The 21,757-nt window shown below is 41.8% G+C and overlaps 2 protein-coding genes across 4 annotated transcripts in view; one reads left to right on the forward strand and one right to left on the reverse strand.

The window, feature by feature from the left end:
- LOC119519920 (plasminogen-like) overlaps nt 1-10,727 on the forward strand; it is a 14,705-nt gene extending 3,978 nt beyond the window's left edge. Inside the window, exons 2-5 of the mRNA XM_037817666.1 lie at nt 1,605-1,855; nt 4,132-4,238; nt 9,525-9,670; nt 10,314-10,727. Coding sequence (XP_037673594.1) covers nt 1,605-1,855; nt 4,132-4,238; nt 9,525-9,670; nt 10,314-10,475 — 666 coding nt within the window. The 3' untranslated portion in view covers nt 10,476-10,727. The remainder of the gene's footprint in view (nt 1-1,604; nt 1,856-4,131; nt 4,239-9,524; nt 9,671-10,313) is intronic.
- Nucleotides 9,242-21,757, reverse strand: part of SLC22A3 (solute carrier family 22 member 3) — a 123,988-nt gene continuing 111,472 nt past the window's right edge. Inside the window, exons 9-11 of one of the 3 annotated variants that reach the window (XM_037817641.1) lie at nt 21,209-21,321; nt 18,180-18,279; nt 9,242-11,222 (exon numbers count right to left, since the gene is read on the reverse strand). In XM_037817641.1, the coding sequence (XP_037673569.1) occupies nt 11,168-11,222; nt 18,180-18,279; nt 21,209-21,321 (268 nt within the window). In that variant the 3' untranslated portion in view covers nt 9,242-11,167. Of the gene's footprint in view, nt 11,223-11,408; nt 12,995-18,179; nt 18,280-21,208; nt 21,322-21,757 lie in introns of those variants that run through there. The other 2 variants (XM_037817640.1, XR_005214108.1) reach the window with 2 other exon arrangements.

The raw sequence follows: 21,757 nt of genomic DNA on the forward strand, positions 1-21,757 counted from the left end.
TCCCCTTGCTCCCTCTCCCCTTGAAATACTGAGTAACCCCTGTAGTCAAGACACTTATAATCTGGTGGGAGGAAGGCAGTTTTGTAATCTAGTGAGAAAAATGCAGTCTTCTATATAGATAACTGTCACTCAGAGTAAAAGGAGAGATGGACAACGAGCCTTGGGAGTTGGGTGCAGGCTGAGAGAACATTTCATGGAGATTGCGCTAGGCCTGGGCCTTGAAAGATGGCGGCTTTTGGACATAATGAACATGTGGAGCAGATAGAGAGTTGATCCACGTTTAGGGGACAGTGGGAAGGTATAAAAAAATGGTGGGTAGGCTTTTTCGTCTAGAGCATAGGATCAAAGAAGGGGAGCAGTGGGCCATAAAACAAGAAATCTGTTTATTCATTTAATAAGTATTTAATGAGCACCAAGTGCTATTATAGGAGATGCAGCAGGGACTCAAAGACCCTGCCTTCAAGGAGTTAAGCTACTGGTGAGAGATCCTAAATAGATTAATAAGATAATTAAGTGCTGCAAATGGAAACAAAAAAAAAAAGAAAAAAAACCAGAGTAATGGATAGGGAATATTGGGGGTATAAAAGAGCTGGAAGGGCCTCCCTGAGAAGGAGGCATTTGTCTGAGACCTGGGATAAGAATTTTCCAGGCACAGGGCATGGAAGTCATAAAGTCCTTGGCATCTGTGAAGACCCCGGGGGTGGATAAGGTGGGGATGGTTGGGGAGTGGAGTCAGGGCCTGCAGGGTCAGGGAGGGGCAGGAGAGATGCCTTTACAAGCGAGCGATACCAAGTTTAGATTTTATTCTTATACATTTTATTCTAAGTCATTGAAGGTATGAAGAAAGGGAGTGTTAAAATCCTATTTATATTTTAGAAATATTTCTCTAGCAGAGGAGGGGGTGTGGGGGAGAGTGGAGGTAGGGAGACCAGAGATAGTGAGACGATAGATGCGAACGTGTTTTGGAAACTGCACACTGGGAGCAGAATGCTAATTGTTACTGCAGGTGGGAGGAAAAACCAAAGCTAGGGAAGCCAGTGAGGCTCCAGGCTGATGTTGATGAGGACCAGAATTAGGAAGCAGCGATGGGACTCAGGAGGAGTGAATGGGGGTGAGAAGCCCAAGGCAGAATTACCAGGGCAGGTGCTTCTAGAAGGAAGCTGGAGGAGAAAGGCCCAGTTCAGGTGAGTTTGTCAGCCTGGGTAGACTTCAGGCCACCTGACAGCTCCCTGAGTGGTCCTGTTCTTGGGCTCATTTCTGTCTTGGTCGCCTTCTTGCTTGGTTGTAAGTCCAAAAGCAGAGTGAGAACGTTCTCCCAGAAGACTGGTGCTCTGGGGCTGGCTGCTGGTGATCCTTGGTCCTTGGATCCTCTGCCAGTGGTGCATATGGCGGCCTCTCCTGGCTTCTCTCTCTGTCTGACTTCCACTCTGTTTGTAAAGGACTCCAGTAACCCAGACTAAAGCCCAACCAATTCAGTCGGGCCATACCTGGACTGAAGTAACGTCTTCAAGAGATCGTCTTTACAATGGATCCACACCCATCACAATGCAAACCAAGACCAAAAACATGTTCAAACCGTGCATTTTGTTGCTTCCTGCACATAGGCCATGGGGTGGCAGTGTCAGGAGGAGAAAACATTCTGCTTGTGGCACAGAAGGGGTGCCGCTGAAGGGGCAGGGCCACATCTTCCTCTTAACTCTACTGTCCTTTCTAGGTCCTCAAGGCCATCATCGTACAAGGTGATTCTGGGTGCACACAGAGAAGACCTTGCTGAACCAAATATTCAGAACATAGAAGTTTCCAAGCTGTTCTTGGAGCCCTCACAAGCAGATATGGCCTTGCTGAAGCTAAAAAGGTACTGGTTCACCCATGGTTTGCCCCCTAAGCTGACGGTTTTATCAGCCACAGCAGACACAGGTAACAAGCAGGAAGGCGCAGTAGATAAGATGAAGGGGAGGTCGGGTTTGAGGCAGGAGTGCTGGATGTAGGTCAGAAAACCTGGATTCCAGTTCCAGTTGAGCTGCCTACTACCCAGGACCTTGAAAAAATCACTGGGACTCAGTTCCCTCCTGTGTAAAAAGAGTGAGTTGAAACACCAGGTGCATTTTTACCCCTAAAGCTCTTTCATGATGGTTCAGCAAACATTTTTATGACCAGAAAAATGGCGGCTTTTCTGGGCAGCAGACTGACGGCTGACTTCCTGGGACGTTTTGACATTCTAGAAAGGAACGAAAGGACCATCTTGGCTTAGTCTAAAAAGGGAGCTGATTCCCCTTATGTTCCTCAATCCCCTTCCCCACCTCACTTCCCAGATAACATCCAGGTACAAGCTCTTCCTTCCTCTGGGTCCTAGAGGATGAGCAAGGTGAGGCTTGGACAAGGAATTTGGTGAACTTTGGGTTCTAGAAGTGTTCTCTGAAAGGATGACACAGTTTGTGGTTGAGAGAACCCACCCTACATCTCCTACACCCCAAAAGTCTAAGGCATTTAGTGTTCCAAGAGGGGAAGCCTCTGAGTGACCTTGCTGGGGAGACGGCAGGGAGAGCTGGTCTATTCTGGAGTCTCAGAGTTGGTGACAATGACGGTTGTTGATCAGAATAAGGCATCGCTCATCTCCCATCTGTTTTCCCCTTGAACTCACTAAAATAGAACCACATCTAAAAATGATAGTTCTAGTGCTTGAGATCCCCTGGAACTCTAAGGCATGTAAAAGTTCTTCAAAGATAATACCATCTTGCTCATGCATGGCATTTATGTCCAATTCCCTTTCATTTGTTTTCCAGTATTTTATCAGATTCTTACAGCCACGATGTTGCAACATTTACAGATGCGATGTACCAACCGAGGAGCCAAAAGATGGAGTAACTTGCACATGGTCATTCAATACATTTTCTATGGTCAGGATAGCATTTTGGCGAGAAGTGTCACTTACTGACTGATGATATTTTTTCCCTTAAATTAATATAAATTAATATGGACATTCCTCTTTATTTAATGCAACAAACACGTAACACATGCAAAAAGAAAAAACACTCATGTAAAAGGCCCTGTCTCAAATGACATAGAGGAAACATCTACACTGAACTAAATGAGGCTCCTGCTTTAGAACAGGGCTTTGCTAGTTATACCTGGAACATGAGCCAAGGCTGTTACAAAACAGAGAAAGAAAAAGGAAAAAAAAATCCTTGTACTGAAGGAGTATATCCGTGGGGTTAATTTATTAAATTCACAGATCCATGTTTAGGAAAGTTTAAGCCCTCTCATATCCAAAGTTCATCAGGGTTTTATGAAATGAAAAATTTTTTGGTTTAAAAATTTTACCTGCCCTCATTTCTTCTAAAGTAGGGACAAGAGTTCTCTGAGAAAAAAAAACAGAGATGAGCAACAGCCTGAGATGGGTTTGGAAACCTTTTTCTCACTCAATTTCAGTGGGCTTGTGAAACAGAATGCAAGGCAAGATGGCAGGGGAAAGCATATTGGAAGCAATGTAGTTATTTTTGGATATTTGTTTTTCTTATTCCTTTGCTTTGTTTTATTTGAAATTTTTTTTAAGTTTTTTGATGAAGTTAATTAAAAATAAAAAACATTAAAAAAATTAAAAATTAAAAAAAGTTGGCGGTGGGAAGAATTTTAGTTATTTCCTGGTAGCTATCATTTAATCGACCACTGGGAAAGACAAAACAGAAATACCTAGGCTCAATGCGGGGTCCAGTAGTAGCTATTAGTCCATATTCTAGCTCTGATTAGAGCTAGAAATTAAGCACCAGTTCATCTCAACAACAAAACATGGACTTGGTATACAATTCCAATAGTGCACAGGATATACATGAAAAGTGAATTTTTGTTATCCATACGTCCCGAGGCGGTCACCGCCAGCAGTTTCTTGTACACAACCAATGCCTTTTAAATGAAACGTCACATTAGTTTAGTTTGTAAAATCCTCTAGGCAAATATGAAGACGAAAAGTTATTTTCTACATTGCTCTGTGTCGGGGAAGCAAAGGGATGCCAACTGGGAGAATTCTGGGGTCTCCAGGCAGGTGGCGTCTCATTGCGGATGATTCACGGGTGAGTGGGAGGTAGAAGTTTCCAGCAGGGCAGCTGCAGGTAACTTTTGATGTTTTCCTTCCAGCCCTGCCATCATCACTGACAAAGTCATCCCAGCTTGTCTGCCAACTGCAAATTACGTCGTTGCTGACCGAACAGAGTGTTATATTACGGGCTGGGGTGAAACCCAAGGTGAGATGCCTTGATTTACATAATGACCTACATAATGATCGGTTTTTACCTACAGCCTACATGAGAAAATGAGCATTTCTGAGAAAGCTGTAAAAATTCGTATCAATGAATGGGTGCCAAGATCAACCTCCCTTTTGAGTCTGTCCGGGCACCTCCCTGTGTCTCCAAAATCCATCATCCAGGCACAGGGAAGGGGAAAGAAGCATATCTTTAAGTCTCTTAGATCATAATTAGAGTTTAATGTTGTTTTTTCCAGGTCAGTAGGGTTTTGACACAAGCCCACAAATTAGGTGTTAAATTGTTTTTTGTTTGAAGCTAGCCATATTGGGTTCCCCAACATGGTGCAAAACAACAAAAATGATAGCAAGATGAGTCTTCCCAAATACCCATGCATGATGTGCATTGGAGAGGCCGTTAGGGATATTGGTATCTGGGGGAAGGGTAAATACCCAGTCTCCCCAGTTCTAGGCTGGCGTTTGGTGTTGATCGATGGGGTGCAGGGCGAGGGGGTGAGATCTAGGCAGGATGCACTATCAACTCCTGTCCTATGTTTGGGAAGTCCTTCTCTGGACAGCATGCCCCTGTAAAAACGGTATCTGTCAGACCTGGCCTTGTGGCCAACGGAACCAGGACAATTTTTCAGCATTGGCCTCTCTGTCCTCAGAAGTGTTGGTGAGATCACCAGAATCAGAGCTGGGGGACCCAGAAAATAGTTCTGGTCCTGCCACCAGCTGGGAAGCCAGGACAAGCCACTTTACCTCTCTGTACTCATTCGGCATCTCACTTTTCCTCTGTAAAATCAGTGTTTTCAAATTATGTTTATCCATTAAGCCATCTGCATAAGCTTTCAGCTGGAGCCAGGTTTTCTGGCTTAGAAAAAAGGCTAAAGCCCAATGGTCTAGATAATTCCAAACTTGGCTTTCCTCTCTCTGTTCTTTCCTTATTCTTTTTAAAATCTCCTCTCTTGGATTTTCCAAATCTCCCCTCTCTGCCCGCCTGGGTCCTGTGAGCACCGAGGTGAAGCAGAGGGGATTAATTGGCAGCACTGAATTCATTCCAATGCAGCTCACCTATGGATGTGCCAGGCTGGTTCCTCCATTTGGAATCTTTTAAAATTGAAATGCCACCAACTCCAACAGGTTAGAAATTATTTCTATTTGCAAAGAGAACTCCGGGTTTTAGAGAAGGTAAGTAGTGAGTGATGGGGGCTGGCCTTGCAGAAACTACATGGCTGGTCTATGGATTCCGACAGACCTGTCTCTACCACTTACTAGGTGTAGGCATACTTAGAAAAGTCACAAAACCTTGTCGAACCCATTTCCTTGGCTGAAAAAAAGGGCTGAAGGGCTGTTATGGGGGTGGGTGGGGGGAGTGAGAAAATGTGCATGCAGCCCCTAGTACACAGTCAGCACTAAATAAATGAACTCTGATTAATGATATGCAGTATAGGTGCATCTGATGTGATGCTTTCTTGCAAGGTATGGGAAATTCAACTCAAATTGGATTAAGCAGAAGAGGGAAGTTATTAGTGGGTTGAACCAACTCATTTCTAATCTCTGGATTAGATGCTCTGATTGAATCATGTCTTTTCTGCCCCTAGAGTTGGGGGCGAGACCCACTCCCACCAAGAATGGGGGAAGGGTAAATACCTAAACAGATTGATGGGGTGTAGGGTCAAATGACTGGCAGCAGCCCAAACCCCAGCCAATGATCCCTACAGTATCTCAGTTGATTAAAGCACAGGCATTAAAATCCATATCAGTCTGGGTTTGAGTTTTGACTCTACCACCTTTGATATGAAATTTGGCAAGTTTTTTAATTTCCCTGAGCCTCAGTTTCCTCATCTGTTAAACAGGGATAATAATAGTGTCACTGTGTGAGGTTGCCGTGAGGGTTAAGATCATGCATATGGGTGTCCATTGCTTTGGAGATGGTGTTTCTTCTACACTTCCCCCACCAGGGCCTGTCCAAACACACAATCCTGCCCCGGAATCTACCTGTTTCTCCTGGTCTCACCTGTGGGTCTGCTGAGAAAATCATTCTCAGAATATTACTTGGATCAGGAAGAGTCATAGAACATAACCCAGGCCTTTATACCAAATGTCTTTGTCTTCTGGCTCTGACACGTATCACACACTGGGTGGCTTAAACAACAGGAATTTATTGTCTCAGGGTATTGGAGGTTAGAAGTTCCCCATCAAGGTGTTGTCCAGTGGTGCTTTCTCTCAGAGTCTGTAGTATTCTGGTGCTGGCTCGCCGCGATCCCTGGGTTCCTTGGCCTGCCTCTGCCTCCACCACGTGCTGATCTGTCTCCTTGCTCTCCTCCTGTGGCTTTGTCTGCCTGAGTGTATCCCAATTTCCTCTGCCGCATAAGGACTTAGGCCCACCCTGATTCAGTTTGGCCTCATCTAAAGATGCTCTTTGAACATCCTATGCACAAATGGGTCCTCCACTTAACTAAGGATAACATCGTCAGAGGTCCTATTTACAGATGGGTTCATGCCAACAGGCACAGGGTTAGGACTTGAGTATGTGTTCAATCCCCAGCACCAATGTCTACATTTTGAAGACATTAGATAGATCAGTGTTTTCAGCCTCCTGGTGGCAGGCTGTTCCAGTTTGCTAAAGCTGCTGTTATGGAAAATACTGGAAACGGATTGGCTTTTATAAAGGGGATTTATTAGGTTACGAATTTATAGTTCTTAGGCCATAGAAGTACCCAAACTAAGGCATCAACAAGAGGACACCTTCACTGAAGAAGGGCTGGTGTTGCCTGGAACACCTCTGTCAGCTGGGAAGGCACAAAGAACCCTTTGCTCCCGGGTTCTGGTTTCAGAATGGCTTTCTCCAAAATGTCTCTGGGCTTCTGTCTCTCTTAGATTCTCTCTCTCAGCTCCCGTGCATCCGTGCTTGTTCTCCCAGGGTATTTCTCTCTAAGCATCTGGGGGTCCTCTCTTAGCTTCTCCGGGACAAGCTCTGGGCTTCATCGTTTAGCTTAGCATCTCCAAACGTCTTTTTGTCTGCATCTCCAAGCGTCTGGTCTGTATGGGCTCTCAGCTCTCTTAAGGACTCTGGTGATCTAATTAAGACGCTTCCTGAATGGATGGGGTCACATCTCTGTGGAAATAATCTAATCAAAGGTCTCACCCACAGCTGGGTGGGTCACATCTTCATGGAAACAACCTGATCCAAACGTCCCACCTATAATAAGTCTGCCCCCACAAGACTGCGTTAAAGAACATAGTCTTTCCTTGGGTACATGAGAGTTTCAAGCTGGTATAGAGGTCAGTATTCTCATTTTCCCTTTTATGTCTCCCCACATTTTCCCTGCCTTTGATTTCCACACGCAGGGTGTGTCCCTGTTGAACTTTATCAGTGATCACTGGGCGTTTTCAGGGATCTTCCTGGGGTTCGCCACTGGACTTGTCCCGCTCCCCTTTCCATTGTCCCTTAGGGTTTTCCGGGGTCACCCTCAGCAACCCCTTCTCTGCCCTCAGAAATGCTCTACTTCGGACACAAGACGGCAGCATCACCTCACAAACCACACCAGCTTCCCTTAAAACAGTGGTTGATTAGTCACTAGTATCAGAATGTTTCTCTTACTCAGAAATCAGATAAAATAGCAGTGACGCTTGGATGAATGAATTTTCCGCACACCCATATGAGAAGGCTTCTTCTTCCACACAGCTCCCCAGTTCAAGTACTGACCCAGCCTAAGCCGATGCTTCTGTGGCCAGCACTGTCCTCCAAGGGCCAGTGGGGTCTGAGTTGTGCTTTGGAGGACCACACTACAAGCCTCTTCTTTCCAAACGGGCGGTCCTCTTATATGCTCACGTAAACTCCCAACTGCTTTTAAGTTTTCTGAAGCCAAGATAATTATTATCTGCATTTATTCAAAGTCTTTGGAAAAGAGATAGTACCTGATCTCATTGGCTATTTGATGTTAACAAAACAAAGTACTTTTTTCTTTTTTGCAAAACTCTGGTGAAAGTTGGGCTTGCAAAATTGGAAAACTGGATATATGTGATCCAACATACCATATGATCATATGGAAAACAGCGTTTCCTCTGGTGATTTAGCAAGTGTTCTAATTCAATTTGCCCAAGTAAAAAGGGCAGCTATTCACAAACGAAGAAATACAAGTAGTAAAACAAGGACAGAGGAGAGAATGTTCACTTGTCCTAATTAGCAGGGAAGTGTAAATTAGAAAATAAATTAGGACTATATCCACCAATTTTTTAGCAAACAGTAAAAAAAAAAAAAAAAAAAAACTAAATATTTATAAGGGTGTGGGATTTTTTCCAGTGACATTTTACATTGTCATACCCTTCTAGAAAATATTTTGGCAATGTTACTGGGAGACATAAATATGTCTAGATAACTTCTGGGAACTTAGGCTTAGGAAAATATTAAGGAATACGAATAAACCACATGAACAAAGATGTGGAACTTTGGAAGTCACAATAGGAGGCAATGATTCTGCTGATGAACTTGGTCAATGATGCCACAGACCCAGGTTCAAATCCCAGGTCTGCAACTTTCAGGCTGGGTGATCTTAGACCAGTTATCTAACCTTTCTGAACTTGTTTCCTTAAATGTGAAAAGGAAAGATAAAAGTGCCTACTTCACACGACTGTTATGAGCATGAAATTAAACACACCACATAAGGAGCTTGTGCCTGAAAAGGTGAATTCTGGTTAAATGCCAGCTGTTTTTCTTTAAATATAAGTGGTTATACATCTACTGTATGGATGTTATGTAGCCTCAAAAATATTGATTTTGTAGATCGTAGCATTATGAAAAATCCTTGTGATATAATGTTAAGTGAAATGTATCAGGACGTGAAATCTTGCAATTTGAGATAGGGAGTAAAAGATAAAAAGTCTGAAAGAGAATATATAAAAATAGCAGTCATATTTCAAAAACTTTCTTAACATATTAGGGAGTTATTTGTTTATAGTTTTAAAAGGAAAACAACGACAAAAAAAGTGCACCACAAAATCCAAAAACCAAACCAAAAAAAAAAAAAAAAGCAAATACCATGTAGTCCAGGTTGTTCACTCCAGGTCTGTGGAAACATAAAATCTTATATAATACTTATACTTTCCGGGGTCAAAAGATAAACAAAACCAAATCAAAACACGTTCCAGTAGTCTTAGGAACTGACTTGTTTTATCCAACCTCATGGACAAACAACAGATCTAACAGTGCTGATGTGTTTTCTGGAAGTTTCCTTGTGAACATGTTTTGGCTCCAGTAACATTTCTTTGGTCTTTTTCAACCCAGGCACCTCTGGAGCCGGCTTTCTCAAGGAAGCCCAGCTCCCTGTGATTGAAAATAAAGTGTGCAATCGTCTCGAGTATTTGAACGGAAGGGTCAGATCGACCGAGCTTTGTGCTGGGCAGTTGTCTGGAGGCACTGATAGTTGCCAGGTAAGAAAAGACTAAACACACCAAAGCTCACCGAGTGCCAGCCCTGTAGATTCTTCAGTCCCAAACCAGCAAATTCAAGAAGGAGCCATCTGCTGGGGGTCGCAGTCTACATGCTGTCCAGAGACCCTTTAGGTTTGCCCCAGAAAACTTGATTCAGAAAATCTAAGGCGGTTCTGTGGACCTTGAGTTCCGTATCAGTAGCAAAGCAGTGAGGTTTTTGTCACTCCCATAGCCCACGTGCCTCTTTGGAGTCTGCTGGTAGAAGGGTCTCAAGTGACGACGTTTCCATTAGGGAAGGTGGAAGAGGGGAAAAGACAAGATCCAATGCGCCTGGTATCCAGTTGTACTTGGGGTTAGCCCTGCCTAAGAGAATGAAACCCCAAGAAACAAAGTGATGAGTACAGTATTCACAAAAGATTTTTTTTGCCAAGGAAAACCAACATGATGTGATTCTGTTGACATACTGTGTTAAGTACTTTAGCCCAGTAGCTGCTCCAATGTGATGTTAATAAGTTACTCTGTGCCTAGAAAGTAATGGCCAAATGCTGGGAAAATGCGCATTTGGAGAATAAAAGGATGACACCCCGTAATAAAAAGATGGTGGTTTAATTGTCATGTGCCCTTTTCTCTCCCCTCTATGTAGGGTGACAGTGGAGGACCTCTGGTTTGCTTTGAGATGGACAAATACATTTTACAAGGAGTCACTTCTTGGGGTCTTGGCTGTGCTCGACCCAATAAGCCTGGTGTTTACGTTCGTGTTTCAAGGTTTGTTACTTGGATTGAAGGAGTAATGAAAAATAATTAATTGGATGGGTGACACAGTGAACCATCAACTTATCTAGAGACTGGAACATGGGTAGGGAATTTAGGATGTTCAGAAATAATTGACAATAATCAAACTAGGACACTGTACTTGGCTACCATCTACTGCCAAACCTCAACATTTTTTTGGTATTATTGTGGATAAATTTTTTCCCGTCCATGCATTGCTAGATTCTGTAACGATAAGGCAATACGGCTGTGACGTCTGTCAAAAATAAACTCTGTAAACTCTATACTTACCTTGACTTGAGTTGATTTGTTTTTAGCTCTTCAATGTCTACGCATTCTTTGTTCATCCTCTACACCACCAATTTTAAATAGTGCAATTCTAATATATTTTTAGTAAATTTAGCTTTTTTTCATAAGGCATAATTGCATAAAGGACTAAGCAGCTGATCAGATCACAGAAAAGAGAACTGTGAAGTTCTAGTAAGTCACCCAGGATATCTACCTTGTCAGCTTAAGACTGCTTGACACCTCTTTGATATCTTTTTAGGGCCCTGGGATGAAAGTTTCCAAAGCTACAACATGTATGGGAGTCATGACAAGTAGCTCTATTCTTGGGAATGCAATTTGTTACCGATGACTTAACTTAAGCCAGCATGGGAGATGTTGAGTGTAGAGCTGCATATCGTGACGCGAACTGGGCAATGGAGGTGGGAAACAAGACCAGACTCATAGTCTGGATGCACGGTAGGTGAGATTGGAGTCTAGCAATGGTGCCGAAAGCCTGTAAAGGAACAACAAATAAATACTGATGGTTGGCCACTTATTTTCAATTGCCAATTGGTTTTAAAACAGTACACAGCACATACTGTCATATGGGAATAGTGTTTTAATGGGAAACATATTCAAAAGGAAATGAGAGGATGAGTTTTTATTTTTCTTGACAATTAAACATGTTTATTGTTACTGGAACCAAAATCTCAACTCAAAATACAATTCAAAGGTGATGGTATCAGGGAGCCAACAGTCATCTTAAAGTGAAGAGAAATGTAAAGAAAGCGAAAAGGCAACTGTCTGTGAATAAAAGTGAATTCAGCATTAAATCCTCAAAAAGCAGTGTTTATTTCATTGAAAAATAAAACATTTATACTCAATTCTGATGTGCTTCCAGGATTAAAAAGCTTTATTTTATAATGAGCATGCATGTGGTTCACATTGTCTCATGTTCTTTACATAGAAATTTTCTTCCTTGTTGGCAAAAAGATTTCCCTTTGGTGCCCATTTTTTTGCTTGCCCCCACAAAAGAATTCACTAAAAAATTCTGCATAGGATATATACTGTACCTGAAAAAGTAACAAATATAACGTACAAAGCAAAACCCTGGGAAAAGACCATACTTGTTTTTAAGTTCCACATTTTGAAATTCTCAGTAGCAAAAAAAGAAAGATCAAATCTCTCGTTAGTATCTATAGTCACCTAGGCTGCTGCTCATTATTTTAAGCATGGATCTACTTGACATCTCTTTTAAATTAAAATGTAAGTGTCTTCCCCAGACAAGCTAGGAGTACAAAAACTCAATGAGAAGGGTCCATAGTTTTTACCTTGACCCAGGACACCATCATAGAACAGAACTCACAAATATAAGATAAATATCCCTTTACTTTTAAAATCCTAAGACCCATGAAATCATTTTCCATAGGTTTTGTTCAGTAAAGAACTGAATATGTGGCTCAAAGTATCCACTAAAGGATGACCACAAATATCCTGAATCCTCATCTCAGGACTAAAACCTGATTTTACAAATGATATTGCCTAATCCTCAAACGGTACAGCAAAATTGTTTTTGTTTACGGCACAATGCCTAAACCATGCCTATTGCCCCAGATGCTACAGAGAAAGTGTAAAAGGAGGATGATGGACCTCTCCAGGCTACAAAAACCTACAGAAATCAAGGCAGAAGAGAAAGCAAAGGCTCTGGAGCCATGGGGCTCCAAGGTTCTTAGATTCAGTCTCTTCATTAGCAGGGTTCCAGAATCCTCATCCTCTGTGGAATCTTCAGGACATTTAGTAACTAGTCCTTTGACCAGATTTGATGGACAAATTCCTGTACGCCTTTCCCAAATTCTTCATTTGCACCGCCTATGGAAGCTGTCCTGAGAACTAGGTAGGAGGCTTCTCTCATCTCTCTTTGACCCCCCAGATCATGGATTTCTGCTCAATAGAAGAAAAATTCTCTTTGCTTAGGAAGAACTGCACACCTAAGAGGTTCTTTCCAAAACTGACCACATCTTACGTGTTCTCAGGAACTCCAACAGCACTTCAAGTCCTAATTCATCCAACGTTATACAAAAATACTCTGGGGTTAGTTTGAGTGTCTTTGAATAGTATTAAAAACCTTTGCAACTGCACAGAATAATGCAGCTAGAATTGGCACACACATCTTTGCAAGGAGTAACAGATCATTGAGCTCCTTCCCTCTGTTTTTGGCAGGGGTCTCAAAGATGAGAGCTTGAAACTTGGCTTTTCTTTTTCCTGCCACATTTACAGGAATGTGGGCTAACAAAACAAGGAGAAAAGAGAAAGTTCTTAACAAAGATTATGCAACTAGTTGGAAGAAATTCTTTTTATTACTCAGTATCATAGTTGGTTTTGATCAAATACACTCATGCATAACTTCTCAGAGAAACTCAACTCAAAGGTAACAGAAGAGGATACAAATATTTAAGTTCTCAGGCTCACTTCTGACCTGCTTTCATACCACAGGTAGGTGTTAATTAGCATTAGAGCATATAAAGTCTTTATAAATTTCTACGGATGGTTTGGAAATAGAACTGCTGATTTGACCAAAAGGTAGCAGAACTGATTTCATAATTCAGTGTTGTGTTAAAGGGACAGTTACTGCTTTTGGTATTTTTTTCCAGAGTTAATAATTAAGGAAAGTAATTAAAGTGCTTAATTTGTAGAACTAAGTCATGCTTTTCCTGGATTTTTTTTTCCATGGGTAGGGACCAGGTATAATTAATTAATTTACCAAACATTTTATTATGGAAACTTTCAAACTGAAAAAATTAGACAGAATTTGTATAACTTGAATTTTTGCTAGTGTAATTTTTTTTGTATTTATACATTGGTTGAATATTATTTTTTATACAACTGAGTTAGTAGAAATCCTGATTTCAAATATCTCCTTCTTCTTCCATTTTTCCCTGATGAATTGGAAAATCTGACCCTTGACTGGTTTGGGAATCAAGAATGAGTGTATTATTCTCTTAAACAGGCAGCAGTAAATGGAGTGGAATCAAAAGGAAGAATATAATTCCTCTTGTGAGATTATTGGCATAAAGTGCATTAAGGTTCTAGGGCAGCACCTAATAACAGAAACAATTTGCACCACTGAAGGTTGGAGGCCTCCGAGCTCCAAGGACATATGTACAGGCTTTTGTCACCAGCAGGAAGCACTCATTTTTCATCTGGTAATCCTGGCGGGGATATTCTCCAGGGTATTCCTGCCCTGAAACTGATGCATTAGGGCTTGAGAAATTGCTCTTAAAGTCTGGCTATCTTATTTTAAGATAACTCCACTTCCTTTCTCACTGATTTCCTCTGCTTCAGCCTCATTGAACATTCGTCTTCTGCCTCCTTGTCTTCTGGCGTTGATGAGATTGGGGTGAAAGGATTGGATGCCCCCCTCCCCACAGACCCCTGGCCCTGCCCTCATACTCTGTTGCAAACCAAACATTTGTCTGTGATGACACAATTAGCAAACTGTTTCTCCTCTGTGGATGAAGCAAGACCCTACTTCACACAGATGAAAAGAGAATTCCACTTAACTTGGTTCTAGTTTACAAAATGGTGGTGTCTTAAAGAGAATCTCCCCTCCTCCACCAAATGTCAGGTGGCATTGTTGTAGGCTGAACTGGGGGTAGAACTTGAGTGAGGTATAAGCTAGGATCACTTTACTCCCAAACCAGGGTAAGAAATGGATCCGGTTTACCTCACTGGGCAAATCCTCCCTCTCCTTGAATAGACCAATCCTGTCAGTAGCCAACCAGTGGGATATGATTCAGTGACATTATTCTGAGCACACCCATAGGCCTTTTTTAAAGAATATTCAGGGGGATGACTAATCAATGGTATCTTTCAAAAACAGCATCAAGAAACAGGACAAATGGAACACAAGGAAATAACTGTGTAAGTTAGCTACACCTCGTAAAGTTTTGAAAGTCTGGAAAAATACACTTGAGACCCTGGGGAGACACAGTACCTGATTAAAAAAGGACCTAAAGAGAGAAATATACAATCATTCCAGGGAGACACTCACTGTTGGAAAACATTTCATCATATTGCCTGATTGAGACGGCAGAGTGAGAAGCTTCAACGCTCCAATCCCCCACAGAACAACCAGCAAGAACAGGCAGAAACATCTTTCTCAAAGCTCCAGAAGACAGTTGAAGGATTGCAGTAACAGGGTGAGTACCCAATCAAGAAAAAGTTGACTTAAAAGTGGGAGGATCTTGTGGTGCCCTGGCTGGCCACTCTCTGGTGGTGACCTGAGGGACAGAATGGTGACAGCTGTCACAGGCTTGCTGTCTCAGAACTTGCCTTCTGTGTGGAAGGCAGATCACAGAGTTCTCCTACAGAATGCTGTGGGATGGCAGTCAAGTTGCAGCTTCCTGGTGCAAGGGATTGTTGGCTGTAGGACATACAGTGCAGTACCCGGGACTGTGAGGATACTGTTTCTTAGGGAAGGGGGACATTCTTATCTATGTAAACAAAGGGGAAGTTCCTAGGGACACTTGCATGCTCAAGAGAAAATGCACGTGCAGAAAGGATCGGGAGGCCCCCATGCTTTGACCTCAAGCCCTTCTTTAAACTCATTGTAGGATAAGCTCTGAAGGAAAGCAGTTGCAAAGGTCCATCTGAAAAGACTAGGAAAAGTTTGTTCTCTCTCTCTCTCTTTCCCTCTTTCCCTCCCTCCCTCCTTTCCTTCCTTCTCTCCTTCCTTCCTTCCTTCCTTCCCTCCTTTCTCCTGGCATTCAAGGAAAGCTCTGTTATAACACTAGCAGGATACAAGCTTAGGGAACAGATGCCACAAAGTCTAAATTCCAGTGATAACACATTGAACTATCCAAATGTCCAGCTTTCAACAAAGGTTCATGAAACATACAAAGAAACAGCAATCAATGGCTCAGGCAAAGGAGAAGATTAAAGCATTAGAAACCATTAATAAGGGGGACCAGATCTGGGACATACCAGACAAATACATTAAAAAATGGTCCTAGCTATGCTCAAAGCACTAAAGGAAAACATGGACAAAGAACTAAAGGAAATCAGAAAATGAAAGATGAACACAAAGAGAATATAAATAGAAAGGTGGAAATTATGAAAAGAAACCAAACAGAGCTGAAGACTCAGTGACAGAAATTCAAAATTCCCTAGAGCTGGCAGAAGAAAAGTATCAGTGAACTTGAAAACAATTGAAATCATCCAGTCTAGAAAGAAGAAAGAATGAAGAAAAGTGAACAGAGCCTGAGGAACCTGTGGGACACCATCAAGTATACCAATACATGCACTGTGAGTGCCCCAGAAGGAGAAGAGAGAATGGGACAGAGAGAATACTCTAAGAAATAATGGCTGAAAACTTCCCAAATTTAATGAAAGACTTAATTATACATATCCGAGACACGCAATGAACTCCAAACCCAAATAGGCCCACACTGTGACACATTATAATCAAATTGTCACCAATAGACTGGTCCTACAAGAGATGCTAAAGAGAGTTCTGCACATTGAAAGGAAAAACAAGAGACTATGAATCAAAGCTGCACAAAGAATAATGATATCTAGTAAGGGTAATGACATGGATGAATACAAATCCAGCACTATTATATTTTTGGTTGGTAACTCCACTTTCTACTTCCTGTAGGATCTAAAAGGCAAATGTATACAATTTAATGCTAAATCAGTGGTTTTGGACTCAGTGTATAAACACGTTATCTGTGACACAAATTACATACAGATGGGGGGACGGAGGGGTAAAGGAACATAGTTTGTGTATACTATTGAAGTTAAGTTGGTATCAAAGCAAACAAGATTGTTATAGATTTAGGATTTTAAATTTAAGCCCCATGGTAACTACAAAGAAAATATTGGAGAATAGGCAAGCTCATAGAGATAGACATTAGAGTACAGGTTGCCAGAGGTGGGGGGCAGGGGCAATAGGGAGTTAATGCAAATGGGTATAGGGTTTCTGTTTGGGGAAGTGGGGAAGTTTTAGTAGTAGAAAGTGGCGAGGATACTGCTATTTGTGAATGTGACTAATCCCACTGAAAAGTATGATTGGAATGGCTGAGATGGGAAGTCTATGTTGTATATATGTTCCTAACAATTTGAAAAAAAAGAGAGCAAGAAAAGAGCTAATGACACTTAAATGCAATATGTGATCCTGGATGAGTTCTAACAAAGGAGGAGAAAAGGCTCAAAAGGACATCATTGGGACATAAGAAGAAATTGGAATAGGGACTATAACCTTTATATCAATATTAAACTTCTTGAACTTGATAAACTGCACTTAAGGTGGTTACGTAAGTGAATATGTTTGTAGGAAATGTACATGACAGTATTAAGTATTCAAGGAGCATGATGTATATACAACCTATACTTAAGTGCTCAGGAATGGATTTAATAGATGGTCAGATAGATAGATAGATAGATAGAATGATATGGTAAGTATGGCAAAATTTTAAAATGTGTGGATCAAGGTATTTAAAGGAAAAGAGTATATTAGAGTTCACAGAAAACTATATTATTTTTGTAACTGTCCTATAAGTTTGAAAGTATTTCAAAATAAAAAGTTTAAAAAAAAGAAAAATAAGCATTTCATAATCAAAAAGGATAAAATCATAAGACTACACAAAAGGAATCAGACTTGTACACTGTAAAGTATCAATACTAGTCCTTGGATTTCAAAGCTGTGGAACCTTTCCGAGCATCAATTTTCTAGTGTATAAAAAAAAGTGAGGATAACAATTTCTATTGCAGAAAATCATTGTATTAAATTAAATAACATGAAACCATCTATCACAGGGGTACTTTTAAAATGTCAGATTCTACCCTCTTCCTAATCTCCTTCACTATTTATCCAGTGAAGAAAAAACTGCTATGAGGTTACTTAAAGTTTGATTGACGTATATCTATCTATCTATCTAACTATCTATCTATCTATCTATGATATATCACCTACCTTTTTATTCAGCTACACAGAGGAATTATTATTAGTTTTATTTTTAAATAAATACTCTATTATTCAATTATTCAGTGACTTTCCACTTTATAATAAATCTTGAAAATCATTCCATGTCATTATATATACACAAATAGACCTCAATTTCAATTTCTGTATAGTAATACATATTGTGAATATATTATCATTTTTTAATCCATTCCCTATTAATATATATTTAAGTTACTTCCACTTTGCCAAATCAAAAAACCTTTTCCTTCAGATTGCTTCTGAGTTTTAAAGCCTTACTTAGAAATGCTTCTGTCTCCACAACCAAATCTAAGAAAATAAGCATCTTCTTTTACGTATCTATTTTTTACATCAACATTTTTAACTTTGAATTTTTCATTTAGGATGTGAGATGGGGATTTAATATTAGTTTTTCCCATGGATACCCTATTTTCCCTTGTGGTGTGAAATGCCATTTTCCTTTAGGAGGTGTTTAATTTTGTACAATACCTGCCAAGCTTTTCTACATCATCCACTGTCTCTGGCAAGGCGATACCCCTGGTTTCGGGCAAAAGCATAACGAGGCCACCGCAGATAGATGCCAGGATTCCTAGGAAACGGGAAAAGCATTACTGCATCAGAGACACGCAGTGCTGGCTCTCTCATCCCACCCTGCTATTTCTGGAGGCTGCTATGCTTGCTGCCCTGAACTAACAGTCAACAACTGCCCAGCAGTCTTTTGGTTACCCTGATCAGTTCTCCATTTTCCTTTGCCATGATTTCTAGTATTCTCCACCTTCCTCAAACCCTGTGCGGTATTATCACTCCATACTCTTGGTATTCATTCATTCATTCATTCACTCTTCCAACAAACACTCCAAGGAGATCTCCCTGCATACAGGGAAAATGGAAACCACCAGCAAAGAGCCCCTCAACTGCCTTTTACCAACACTGTAACTTACCTGCACATCACCCTTCTTTTCCTGCTTATATCACATTACACTGGAAGACCTGTCCCTATTTGTGCACAAAGATGATGCCTCATATGCCTGTCCTTCTGGGATCCTCACTATAGGGATTAATCCCCTCTCCCCAATATCGTCAACCTATTGTGGGAACATCCAAACATACCAGAATCTCCTATCTTTAAAGCACCTTCCCTCAACCTCACATTATCCTTCAGTTAACGTCCTCCTTTTTTTCTGTCCTTTAAAGCCAAACTTATTAAAACACCATCCTCTCCAGTTGTTCAATGTTAAACAGCTGGCTTTCTGGAAAATAAAGCCCTGGTTTTACAACGTTTGCCAATTTCCATGGTGCAACTACCCCCACCATGGATGGTTTCAAGCTACCAGCATGATACCACCGCATGAAGAACTGGGAAGAGATGTCCTGTATCACCCCATTATGCAGTATTGCTACCGTAACAATACAACAAGCATACACACCGTCATGAACAGAGACGCCAGTAAAATGTAGTAAACTAATTAGGAAGTGACTAGTTTTGAGTATTTACCGTTTCTGCTTTTAATAAATGGATCCCTGAATTCTTGAGCATTTAACAGCCAGCCCTGGCGAGTTGGTTCGAGCCAGCTCCAGAAAGCTGCTGTGAGGCATATCCCACCTGCACCTGCTCTAACATGGGTTCTGCCCAATGTTTTCCCTGGTCCTGCTCTAGTCGGGTCACCAATGACCACCTGCCACCAGGGCCAATGGCACTGCTGTTTAGCCCTTCTTGGGCTTGCTTTCAGCACCCTTGCCACTGGTGAACATGCTCCACTTCTACTGTTTCCTTGGCCCAGCCTCAGCTGGTTTTCTTTCTTGTCTTCTTGGTTGGCTCAGCTCCTTCTGTGTGTGTCTGAAACTTCATCAGCCCCCAGGGCTTTGTCCTAGGCCCTCCTCTTTCCCCCACTTTTCTAGGGGAACCCTGGTCACTCCGAGTTTCAATGGTTATCTATACTGGAAGGCACCCAAATCTTTATCTTTAGGCCAGACAGCCCTTCTGAGCTCCTCTCCATCAAGGTCCACTGGCTTCTCAATGTTCCTCCTTGGATTTCTCACAGGCACGCTGACCTGCACACAGCCAAAGCAGAATCCCTCCACCGTCTCCTGCGAACCTGCTTCTCTGGTGTTCAGTAAAGTCATGGCCATGTCGTCACCCACAGTTTCCCCAGCCGGGAACCTGGGCTTCACATGTCACTGCTCCCTTTGTCTCATGTCCAGTCAATCTTCCAGTCTCACCAATTTTAATGCTGATGTGCTTCTTGAATCTGTCCACTCCTCTCCATTCCCACAATCTTACTTTCTTAGACTGAGCCATTATGAGCTCTCACCTGGATTATGATAAAACTCCTTTAGTTGTCTCACTTCCAGCATTGTCCTCTCTGATTCATGTGCATACCCACTGTCAGGTTCATATTTCTAAAATGCAAATCTGACTGTCACCCCCAGCTTAACGTCTTCTGAAGGTTTCCATTGCTGATTAGAAAATGAGTAAACTCTTTTCATGTTCCAAAAGACCCTTCCCAATCATCCCTGCCTTCCTCTTCAGCTTCATCTCTCTTCAGACTCCACCTCACATACCGTGCTCCCTCCTTAACCTCCCAAGTGTGCGACGAGACCTTCTTCTCCTCTCTTTCAGCCTTCCCACTCCTGGAATAGCACCCACACCTCTCTCTAGATCATTCCCATTTGTTTTCCGAGGTCAGCCTGGATTAGACATTAGTCCGCTCCTCCGTGGCCTTCCCCGTGACCCGGCTAGGTTAGACGTCCCATGATGGCCTCTCACAGCACCCTCCACTTTCAGCATGTTAGCATTTACCACACTCTATTATAACAGATTTTGAAAATGGAGTCTCTCCCTAGATACTCTGTGGACCGAGGGACTGTTTTACCAGGCCAGCCCCTGATCCACCCGGCACCCCGCTATGAGCCAGGCTGTCGTCCGGAATAATCAGGCTACTGTATGCCCTAGACCAGTCTCCGTTTGCCGGACAATGGCACTCTCTTTTCTTTTCAAGCTGGCCATGGAATTAACACTGGGCTTTATTATCCAACCCCGTTAAATAACTTGAAATGATCTTTTATTGAATTCACTGCCGTCAAATGGTCAGATGCTCACTTACTGTCCTGAGCACTGTCAGAAGGATTTTTGCATTTGCTGGGAAGTACGTCCTCATGGCATTCAATATATACAGTCAGTTTTTACATTAGTTTCTAACTAATTTGTTTCCCTGAAAACTGTATTGGTTCTATTTCCCAACACCATAAAAGAGTTCCATAGAATTTGATTTTGTCTCAGAACCTACACAAAGAAGACTAAATTAGACAGTATTCATCACAATATTTAATATAAGCAATTTAAACTAATGCAGGGTTTCAAATTTTATTGTAATGAGATTGGCTCCTCTAAACTGAAGCAGTTGTGATAGATTAAATGGATATCGTTAATGCAAAACCTAATAAGCAATACGGAGTTTTATTAAGACAAGGAATGTTGACAAAAGCATTTAAGAATGGCAGATAAAGTGGGTTCTTACCAAAGATGATGAGTGGTAGTTCTAGCCAAACTGCTGCTAGCCGAAAGAGCAGAAATGGGGCTATGATGCCCCCAAAATCACACAAACCTGAACAGAGTGAGACGCCAAAGTTTCTGTAAAGGAACAAAAAACAGAAATTAATAAAAATTGTTTAGATAGATGTAAGAAAATTAAAAGACTAAAAAAAAAATACACATATATTTTCCATGTCTGTATTTTTTGACTTTGAAAGCGACCACTCTCTCCTACTCTAAGTTCACCGTCTCCTTTCTGTACCATTTCCACATCTGGCTCAAGGCTGCATCACGGCGGGGAGGCCGAGGAAACCTCAGTGTTGGTGGGGAGGCATTCGGCCGTCAGCAGCTCAGCCTGCCCGCTTTGCAGGCCACCTCGGCACCCTCGCTTGATAGCCAGATGTGTGCCCATGCATGTGTCCCCATCAAAGGAGGCTGATTTACTACGCCATGCACACTTGTTCATTTTGTCCTTCAATAATCAGCTGTTCAGAGCTGCAAGATGCGGAAAGTGGTCAGAACAGAGGAGCCTACA

Source organism: Choloepus didactylus, chromosome 24 (genome assembly GCF_015220235.1).
Source record: "Choloepus didactylus isolate mChoDid1 chromosome 24, mChoDid1.pri, whole genome shotgun sequence".
Lineage (NCBI taxonomy): Eukaryota > Metazoa > Chordata > Mammalia > Pilosa > Megalonychidae > Choloepus > Choloepus didactylus.